Consider the following 11,096-nt stretch of genomic DNA (forward strand, 5'->3'; position numbering starts at 1 on the left):
AGTTATGATGGTGTGACCGAGGCGCACGAGAGCTACAACCACATCCTGAGAGAACGCACACACACACACACACACACACACACACACACACACACACACACACACGGACTAATACTCAAAAGTGCCTAAACACTCATACTGTATATGATGTACGAGTGTTAATAGTTGATATCTGAGTGGGGATATGTACCGGCTGTAGTGATGATGTTGTGTTTGTGTTCCTGAATCGATCTTTGCAATATATCTGAAAACAGGATACGTGCGTGAGACAGGAAATATCTGGGGTCGGTTTTAATATACACAGTTGCAGGCAAGGGGGGAAATGAAGAAGTAGGTGCAAGATATCTTAAGTCTGTGCACTGGTGATGTTTTTATGTGGATTCTGATGGAAACACACTACCATATATGGAAATAGATGCTTTTCTACCCAATAGCAAAGAGGCAGCTAGTGCGTGTCCTGTGTTCAGGTGAAGAAGAGCTGAAGAGCATTTAGTAGTAAGCGCTCTCTCTCTCTCTCTCTCTCTCTCTCTCTCTCTCTCTCTCCCTGACTGACACTTATTGATGTGTGAATAAAGGAACATTTTGCTCTGACTTGGTTTCTGTTTCATGTTCGTGAGAAATCCACAACAGTCTTGGCATCTCTACACGAACCACAAACTCCATCACGACTGTGAAGACCAACAGTGAGCTTCTACAGTGCCTGAATATTAGAAACACACTGAGGGGAAAGCAAATTGACGTCTCTGACAAACAGATACGTGATCCACTAGCTGTGGGAAGAGAGCTGAGGTAGGAAATCAAGCTTAGTTTTCTAGAAGCAAAAAAGTAGTTGTTTATTCTTCTAGAGATCTGCAGAGGCAGACAGGGAAATGTAAATGAGAGGGAATTGTCTGGACCAGTGAGTGAAAGGTATGAAAAGTGGAAGGATAAAGTTCTGAGTGTCAGGTTACATTACGGAGTAAATGCACTGATGGTTTATTTGGTGAGAACGATCATTTAGAGCTTTGTCAGGATCTATAAACATGCATGAATGTGTGTACTTATATAAATGCACACATATTCATGCATGTCTATAGATCCTGATATATGTGACAGTTAAAGCTGGAGAAATGATCAACAAAACGCAGTGAACTGTCTCACTCTGTCTGTCTGTCTGTCTCTGTTTCTTTGTCTCTCTGTAATGGCTGTGCAGTTCCACTGAGTGTGGGTTGAAGTGAAGCTGATTGGTCGGCTGCTGTAAAGAGAAATTAAAACGTGTTTTTGATTGCGTTGTGTTATGATGATCAGAATCAAACTTGGTGACATTATTCCTGTAATAACATGGTTGATTTTTGCACTGTGTTTGAACAGCGTCATGGAGAAGAAGTACTGCATTGCTTGCGTCACCATTGTGATTGTTTTGATTATTGTCCTCGCTGTGTATTTACCGAAAAGAAATAAACCGCCCATCAGCGATCACTGCTACTCCAAAGCCGCCGTAGCAGCCGACGCTGGGAAATGTTCTGAGATCGGCAGGTAGGACAGAAAACGACCTTCACTCACAATATGATCAAAATTCCTGTTAGTCATTAATCCTGTCATTCGTCACAAATTTCACTACATCACCAGAGATCTACATTAAACCCAATATCACCCAGTCCGGGTTTAGTTATTCACTGAGCGCCATGATGACCTCCGTGTGAACTCCGCCCCCATCTGAGGTGTGAATATTATAATTGATGATAAATTGTGAAGCTTTTGAGTTTTCACCGCACGGTGTGGGCGTGGCTCGACAAAGTTCGATGTTTCGCCATGAAATTGGAAGTTGTTATAACTCTCACATACGATGTAAAATCCTTACCAAACGTCACCCAGCCTGAAGACATCTACATGCCAATATTCAGTTATAGTCATAGCGCCACCTGTTGGCAACAGGAAATTACATCGTGATACACTCCTAACAATATGTAATTGCTAAAAAGTGCCAAAATGTTTTAAATTAAATATTAAATCCATAATGCAGAAAATAACATACCGATAATTTTACAGTTTCAGTTTCTGAAGGTGAATTTTCAGCTCTTTTAAAGTCAGAGAAATAGGAAATGCTGTTACTGGATCAATAAAAAGTTCTGGAGAAAATTTTTTTAAATGAATTTTAGTGGCTTATTATTGAGCTTAACATTATCTGTAAATCCAGTGCAAGCTATTATAGTGGGGCAGTGGTGGCTTGATGGTTAAGGCTCTGGGTTACTGATCGGAAGGTCGGGGGTTCAATCCCAGTCCTGCCATGCTGCCACTGTTGGGCCCTTAACCCTCTCTGCTCCAGGAGCACCGTATCATGGCTGACCCTGCGCTCTGACCCCAACCTCCTAACATGCTGAGATATTTCACTGTGCTGTAATGTATATGTGACCAGTAAAGACTCGTTATGTTATAGTTCCCACGAGGAGACGTGTACAGAGAATAACACGCCATAGTTTCAGCTCAGGGGAGGATGTTTATTTGCTGCAAGACTGTAACGGTCACACTGTTGTGGTGTGTGTGTGTGTGTGTCTCAGGGACGTGTTAAAGCGCGGTGGTTCTGCAGTGGACGCCGCCATCGCAGCGCTGCTGTGTGACGGACTGTTTAACGCTCACAACATGGGCATCGGAGGAGGACATTACTTCATCATCTATAACGGCACTACAGGTGATACTCATCTATCTGTCCATCTGTTTACCCATCTATCTGTCCATCCATCCATCTGACAATCTATCTATTATCCATCCATCCATCTGACCATCTGAGTTGAATTAATCCACTTGACAATCCATTCTTCCTGCCTCGCTGAGATTAAAATCATTTCAGGACAGATGTGTGCAGATTCAGACTTAACATGAAAAATCCACATCCGCTACAAATTATTTGTAAACATCAATATTAAATCACTGAGAGGTTTTTGTTTTTCTCTCGTAGGGAAGGTGGAGACGATCAACGCGAGGGAAACGGCTCCCCAAAATGCCACAAATTACATGTTCCCCACCAAAGAACTCTCAAAAACAGGTACTGAACATCCTGAACACTGATAGTGTGTTAGCAGAGTGTTTACAATAACATTTATTGTGTAATTTTATTTATTTATTTAGAATTTGTCTTGTTTGTTTCACAATCAGACAGATGAAACCAATAAAAATATGATTTTACTAATTAAGCACTTTTACACATTGACTTTACAAAAAGAGTAAATAAACGTGAACATTATAGGTCAGCACAGGTTTTTAGACGTGATGTCCGTTGTGTTTTGATGAATAAACAGGAGGCCTGTCCATCGCGGTCCCCGGTGAGCTCCGTGGCTATGAACTGGCACACCGGCGTCATGGCCGCCTGCCGTGGAAGGAGCTGTTTAAACCGAGCATCCAGCTGGCACGTGACGGCATCCGAGTCAGCAGAGCTCTCGCCAAAGCCATGTGGGATAACCAGGAGGCCGTTCAGGCTGATCCAGCACTGTGGTGAGGAACAATATCACCATCATGGACACGTCAAAACATCATCATCACCCCTGCGATGTCTTTGGAGGTTTATTATTTATTAAAATGTAAAAACACCAAGAATAAATGTTAGTGGGAGAAGGAAGCTACGACCATATGAGGAAACATCAGAATCAGGGCAGAATGTGGACTTTACGAGTGACTGATTGATGAATACTTTATTGCTGGAAGGAAAATTATTTATTTTGATTGTGTTTTTTTACTTTATTCTGTTACAGTGAAGTATTTTGTGATTCCAACAAAGCAATCCTGAGGGAAAACGACACTATCAGATTTCCACGGCTAGCAGACACCTACGAGAGGATCGCTGAGGAAGGAGCTGATGTGTTTTATAATGGCTCCATGGCTAAAACGATAGTGAATGACATCCAGGCTGCAGGTCCATCAGTGTTTAACTATTAAAGTCTACAACATGCTACCAGCTTTATTAGCAGCATAATGCTAAAATACCCTGCAATCACTGAGATGCATGCTAATATTCACTACAGTGTAGATGCTAATCCATACTACAGTATAAATGCTAACACTCACTACAGTACTGATGCTAATGCATACTTTCACATACACTAAGAGGCTAATACTCATTGCTAATCACCTCATGTTGTATGCTAATCTGTTCATGGTGTTTTGGGATGATCCAGGTGGCGTTATAACACTTGAAGACCTGTCGGGGTATACACCAGAGTTGAATGAAAGCCCACTGAAGATAAATGTAGGAGAATACACCATGCATTTTCCCGATGCTCCATCTGGCGGTCCTGTGCTAGCACTAATGCTAAACATTTTGGACGGTGAGTGCGTGTATGTCATGTGTGTTCCTTTGTGTGAGATAAATGGACATTAGAAGGGTCTGATACATCTGTATTAGCCACTTAGATTTTCTCAACAGTTATGATAACTCACTGTTAGCCACTCAGACCTAATTAATTAGCATTATTAGCTGGAGGAGTTGAGACCTGAGACACACGCTTCAGACTGTCTTAGAAGGATAAATGAAGATGGAGGTTGGTTCTGGATTTTAAAAAAAATTTAGCTTTTTTTTTTTTTTAAGTTAAACTTAATAAGCCAATTGTAAACTTGATCATGTGACATCACCACTAGCCTCATCATACTGCTTAGGATAAAATTCTAGTTTTAATTTGAAAATGTTTAGAATATTAGAATATTAGAATGTTTACATACAAAGCAGTACTGTGCTAATTCTAGCCACCTAATTCTCACTAGTTAGCTAACATTAAGCTTACAGCTTTAGCAGTAGCTGTCTAGTATTACTTAGCTAAAGTAGTGAATATGAGGTAAATTGTTTTGTATAATTATATACAGTAGCCAAATTCATCAGAAATCTAGTCATGGACAGGCCATTGTGATGTTTGAGTTATGATGCAAGATTGACATTTCTCAATATCACTAAGGTTCATTAGCACTCGCTATGTCACCACAAGAAGCTTACCTGAAATCTTATAACTGGTGTGTGATGGTTTAAAAGCCTCAAACTTCCTCTGTGCAGGTTATAATTTCTCACCCAGCAGTGTGTCGACTACAGAGAAGAAGACGCTCACTTATCACCGCATCATCGAGGCTTTCCGCTTCGCCTTCGCTAAGAGGAGCAGGCTGGGAGATCCTCGCTACCTCAACATCACTGATGTGAGAGTGTTTAGTTCCACATCATGGAGTTGTTGTTCAGGAACACTATTTTCACACTAGCAAGTCATTCATGTTGGTTATGGTTTGTCTCTTGTGGATGTGCAGCATCCACTACTGGTGTGTGTGTGTGTGTATTATATGTAATGGAACAGCAAGGCCAACATTTTTGCTATACACTGAAGGCGTTTGGGTTTGAGATCAATAGATGAACATGAGACCATAAATCAAAATTTCAGCTTTCATTTCCTGATATTTACATCTACTGTGTTTACTGCGTTTGCTGTTAAAAAGGATAAACCAACATGAAGACCAGAGAGCTGTCTATGGGAGAAAAGCAAGCCATTTTGAAGCTGAAAAAAGAGAGAAAATTGATGAGTCATTGCAGAAGCATTGGGCATAGTCAATACAATAATTTGGAATGTCCTGGAAAAAAAGCAACAAAAAACCCATTGGTATTAACAGCCTCAACATCAAACAGGTTGCTCAAGGAAAACAGCAGTTGATGGCAAAAACATTGTGAGAGCTGTGAAGTAAAACCCAAAAACAGTCAGTGACATTACCAACAACCTCCACAGGGCAGGGTGAAGGTCTCACAATCCACTGTTCTAAGAAGACTTTGAGAACAGAAATATGGAGGCCATACCACAAGATGGAAACCTCATCAGCAGTAAGAATCAGAAAGCCAGAATGGAATTCACAAAAACAGACGATCCTCAGAAGTTCTGGAACCAAGATGAACCTCTAGCAAAGTGATGGAAAGGCCAAAGTGTGGAGAAAGAAAGGATCTGCTCATGATCCAGAACATACAAGCTGATCTGTGAAACATGGTGGAGGTAGCGTCATGGCTTGGGCTCGCACGGCTGCTTCTGGAACATTCTCACTAATCTTTATTGATGATGGACTCATGATGGAGCAGCAGAATGAATTCAGAGGTTTACAGGAACAGTCTGTCTGATAATTTACAGAGAAATACATCCAAATTCATCAGGAGGCACTTCATCATGCAGCAAGACAACGATCCAAAACTCACTTCCACCTCAACACAGGACCTCATCGGGGGGAAAAGTAAAAGGTTTTAGACTGGACAAGTCCATCACCAGACCTTCACCCAACTGATCAGCATCTCACCTCCTGAAGAGGAGACTGAAGACTCAAACCCATCGAAACAAACATCAGCTGCAGTAAAATCCTGGAAAAACTTCACAGAAGAAGAAACCTACAGTGTGGTGTCAGTGAGTCACAGGATTGATGCAGTTACTGTGAGTAAGAGGGAAATGCAACCAAATATTAAGTGTTATTTTCTTTCGTTGATTTTCTTCTTTAAGACTGTCTGTTCCAATACTTTTGCTCACTGAAGGTGCCATGTTCTAAACTGTTTAACACAACTGGATGTAAATATCAAAAAAATGAAAGCTGAAATTCTGATCTATCGTCACACATTCATCTTTTGATCTCAGACCCAAATGTCTTCAGAGATAGCAAAAATAAAAGAATTGGCCTTGATGTTCTGATTCTTTCAGAAGGGACTGCACTTCGAGGCAGGATAGGCTGAAACCACAGTAAGTGGTTCTTAAGCATTAGTATTTCTTCCATTTTCACACATAAAACAGGAACTAAATTTGTGAGTTGTCAGCTGAAGAAACACCGGACCACACACACCATTCAACTGGTCTGATGAACCATACGATCCAATCCTTTGGGTTTGTCGCTTTATCGAGTTCGTCATTCCCTCTGTCCCTCTTCAGCTCATCCACAACATGACCTCAGACTACTTTGCTGATGACATCCGCAGTAAGATCACAGATAACACCACGCACCCAGAGAGTTTCTATGGGCCGGAATACTTTAACCCTGAGGATCATGGGACGGCTCACCTGTCCATCATCGCTGAGGATGGGAGCGCCGTGGCTGTGACCAGCAGCATCAATCAGTAGTAAGACCAAAAAACTGAACACACTGTATTGCTCTCAGCCAGTCAGAGCACACTACTGAGTGTATAAACCGTCTTGATGGTGTTTATGTGCAGTTTTGGTTCTAAAGTGATGTCACGTTCCACTGGAATCATCTTTAACGATATGATGGATGACTTCAGTTCTCCAAACATCCCAAACACATTCGGCATTCCTCCTTCTCGTAGTAACTTCATCCAGCCAGGTAACAGATTTTATCTAATTATTCAGGTTTGTTTCAGAGACACAGAAGGTTTTATATAGACAGATAAACTGTGATAATGTATCGTCCAATATTTTACAATACATGTATCACACGTAGCATTATTAATCTTCAGTGTAATCTGTAGTTAGTGTCGCTGATGATGTAGCTCTGTACCTTTACATTACCGTATGCTCATTTGGCTACACGTTCTTACATGGAGTTCATGAAGCAGGAAATGAAGCAGGAACACTGTAACATGTCCACTGTGTGCAGGTAAAAGGCCGCTCTCGTCCATGAGTCCAACCATCATCTGCGACAAACACAACAAAGTTAAAATTGTCGTGGGAGCTGCAGGTGGGACGAGGATCACCACGGCAACGGCTCTGGTAACACAAACAGCTTTAACCATAATACGCATTTGTATAGTGTAGTTTAACACACTGATTACACAAACATTACATCCATCATTTTAGCATCATTTTATAAGATCCATCTATGTGTACATTTATCTATCCATCCATCTGTCCATTTTCATTTCCATATTCATGGAAATGACTCGTAAACGGCTGCTGCCATTTAGAGTTGGTTGCTTCCCCAGTTCTTAACCTTCTTCCGTGGTCACAGCCAGAAGCTGCCCCCATTGGACAGCTCTGCCAGCTCCATCATTACTCTCTCACTCTCTCAAAGCCGCAGCATCCCAACTCCACATCGTAAACTGAAGTCCTCCCCTTAGCCTCCCAGCACTTATGTGCTGCTCCCAGCTTATGTTAATGGGAAACCTTTACCCCCTCCTCCCATGGGACAGTGAGATCAGTGAGCAAGAAGGTTTTGGCACCACTTTTTTGCAGAGTGATGTGGCAGTAATCTCCCTCAGGAACTGAAGCTGCCTGCTGATGTCAACCCTCATGCTCCACTTGTACCCAGGTGAGCAGAGTCTTGGTGGAGATCTCTTGATGTGGCTCTTGGCACTTGATTCTGGCCTGTTGAAGTGCTTTGCTGTGGGAGGATGGCTGATGTACATGCCCTGCCTACAGGTGTCAAGCAACTTGGCCAGCTTTTTCAAGACCAGGTCATGCTGCCTTCTGTAGCGGTAGATTAGGAAGCTGAGCCTCATCTATGGTATCTTCCACAGATCAATCCATGAGAGTGAGCGGTCTGTTGTGCCCTCCCACCTTGTCCAGCCCCCCGGCAGCGCTGCTTCGATTTTGTACTGCTCCTGCTCCACCAAACCACCATAGCTTTCCTCTTCTCTCTGCTTTGGCATTGGACCAAAATGGTAATACTCCTCCCCAGTCAAGACCTATTGATCCAGCCTGGACTCTTCTAACCACCTCCTGCTGTTGCAGCCTGTTCGCCTGTTTAACCTTCACTTGGGCCCTCCACTTCCATCCTGTAAGGACATAGTACAGCAGTGAAGATCTTACCAGTGGGTCTCTTGGGAAGACTTCTGGCAGCTGTTGATGTACTTATTGCCCATGAGATAGCTGGTCATTCTTTTGGCCATGACAGAAGTACATTTCTCCATTGACATTCAGAAGTGCTATGCTTCTGAACTGGCTGATTACTGGAGTTTTTCTCCTTGGGGATGAAGACAGCTACAGCCCTTTGCCATTCTGATAGATTGCTTTTCCTCCACATAGTTCTTATGAGGCTGGGCAATTCCCTGCCACATCGCGAGTGACTGAGAATGTTGCCTTGTTTGCCTTTGAAAACGTCTAATTTCTCCTGCCCAACTCTTTCCTTGCTGCTGGTTGGCCTGGCTCGATTATGAGACTGCTAAGTGTGTCTACTGTGCTTATGCCCGAGGGTTGCTCTACACTGCCTGGCTTTCTCTGTCCACTTGTCTGACCTGCGACTGCTGTGACTTTACTGTTGGCCTTTCTGTCCACACTTCAGTCTTTCTTTTTGGATTGATATCTGGTCACCTTTTCCTACCCCCAGCTCCACAGGGTTCTTTTCTTGTTGTCAGAATTCGAACTCTTCTGTGTTCTGTCCAGTCAGGCTCATCTTCCACCCTGTCTCTCAGAGGCCTTTGGGTTTGCTTCTCTTATTTCCCTTAGTAGTTTGTTGTTTGGTGTCCTATTGGAGTGACTCAAGTGACCTAAAGGTGTATGAACACAGGTCAGACAGCCTGTCAGTGAATTTTCCTCTCATTCACAGGTGATCCTGAACGCACTGTTCTTTAACTACGATCTGAAGAGAGCTGTAGAGGAACCCAGAGTCCACAACCAGCTCAACCCCAATTACAATGAGGTGGAGCAGGACTTCATGAAGGTGCGACTGGAATACAGGCATCATGTTTGAATGAATCAAACTGAATTTTGTTTCATCTGTATCATGTGATCATTTCAACATGTACCCTGAACAAACACGTGACTCTATATTTAATTTACAGAGTGTGATAGACAGACTAGCTCAGAAGAATCATGTGACAAAGCTGCAGAACTCCAGTACGGTGGTTCAGGCCGTGGTGAGGCAGGATGATCAGATCTGTGCTGAATCGGACCCACGGAAAGGAGGATATCCCGCCGGCTACTGAAACAAACTTTAATAATAATCAACTCTTATCTGTACAGCTTTGATAAAACAAAGGTGGGGCGGTTGTGTCTCAGGTGGTAGAGCGGGCTGTCCACTAATCGTAGGGTTGGCAGTTCGATTCCCGATCCACATGACTCCACACACCGAAGTGTAAAGCGCTTTGGATAAAAGCACTATATAAGTGCGCCATTTACCATTTTACAAAGACATTTATGCAAATCTGAATGAATCGTACAAATCTTTAGAACGTTTCCAATACACAGAGAACCTCCCTCCATATACTGTTTATATTTCATATATTTGAACTATTTGATGGAAGACACGGGTTAAAATTTGACCTTAAATTAAAGAAGAAACACTTTTGGATGTAAAGATGGATGGTGTGGCTTCTTTTATTTATTGTATTCAGTTCATATACAGCCGGATTGTGCTCCTTACATTCCTTCTGAATGCTGTATTTTTCATTTGATCTCACTTCATTTCTTCTATTGTGTGTTGGAAAAAAGTGTTTATTAAGAATCAGTCATATGGGGACGTGCTGATCTGGGAAAATCATCAACGTTGAGGTGGTGACAGTAACTTCGCTTCAGAGCACCACCCCGTCGTTGATTATTTCCTACAACAGCATGTCTTAAAGTGTTTTATTCCTCTTACTCCACAGCAATTTGCAGATGATTACACATCATTTTTTATCCATTTATAGTTATGTTTAATGTTGTTGAATGTTGTTCATATTCTCACTTACGTTATAGCAGCTATAAACAGTCGTTCCCTCAACACCTCACCATTTTTCTCACATAAGATGAAAAAACAAATAGTCGCAGCTCATCATGTTTCTGAGAAACCGCAAAGAAGCGTAAACTCCTCTGTCCTGAAGATGTCAGAAATTACAGCTTTACCTCTGACTGCTACAAACCCCTGACACTGGAGACTCCTTCCATGAACATTACATAAACACACTTCTCCTTACAGAAAACGTCAGATCAATGATTTTTAAAAATCTCTGCACTGTAAATGTCCCTGTGAATGAGCTGTTACTATAGAAACAATAACTTATTAGAACGAGCGCATTAATATAAACCTGTGATTTGCAGCTGCGCTACTCGACTTTAATGACTTTTATCCATTGATGATTTATGTATTTAGTGAACACCTAATAGCTGAAATTTGCAAATGTATTTCCATGTTGTTCTAATTTGTAATACTTGCACTTAACTACTATAAATAAATGTTTTATACACAAACATACACAA

At 42.0% G+C, this 11,096-nt stretch overlaps 1 protein-coding gene across 1 annotated transcript; it reads left to right on the top strand.

The window, feature by feature from the left end:
• Positions 1 to 215: 215 nt before the first annotated feature.
• LOC108264900 (glutathione hydrolase 1 proenzyme) lies at positions 216 to 10,215 on the top strand. The gene is made up of 13 exons (XM_053680025.1): positions 216 to 789; positions 1,351 to 1,515; positions 2,538 to 2,668; positions 2,936 to 3,022; positions 3,276 to 3,468; positions 3,726 to 3,886; positions 4,149 to 4,298; positions 5,015 to 5,151; positions 6,897 to 7,084; positions 7,178 to 7,305; positions 7,579 to 7,691; positions 9,466 to 9,579; positions 9,701 to 10,215. The coding sequence occupies exons 2-13, from the start codon at positions 1,355 to 1,357 to the stop codon at positions 9,842 to 9,844; spliced, it is 1,707 nt and encodes a 568-aa protein (XP_053536000.1). The 5' UTR covers positions 216 to 789; positions 1,351 to 1,354; the 3' UTR covers positions 9,845 to 10,215.
• The last annotated feature ends 881 nt before the right edge of the window (positions 10,216 to 11,096 follow it).

The sequence above is a fragment of the Ictalurus punctatus genome, chromosome 5, assembly GCF_001660625.3.
Source record: "Ictalurus punctatus breed USDA103 chromosome 5, Coco_2.0, whole genome shotgun sequence".
Taxonomy (NCBI): domain Eukaryota; kingdom Metazoa; phylum Chordata; class Actinopteri; order Siluriformes; family Ictaluridae; genus Ictalurus; species Ictalurus punctatus.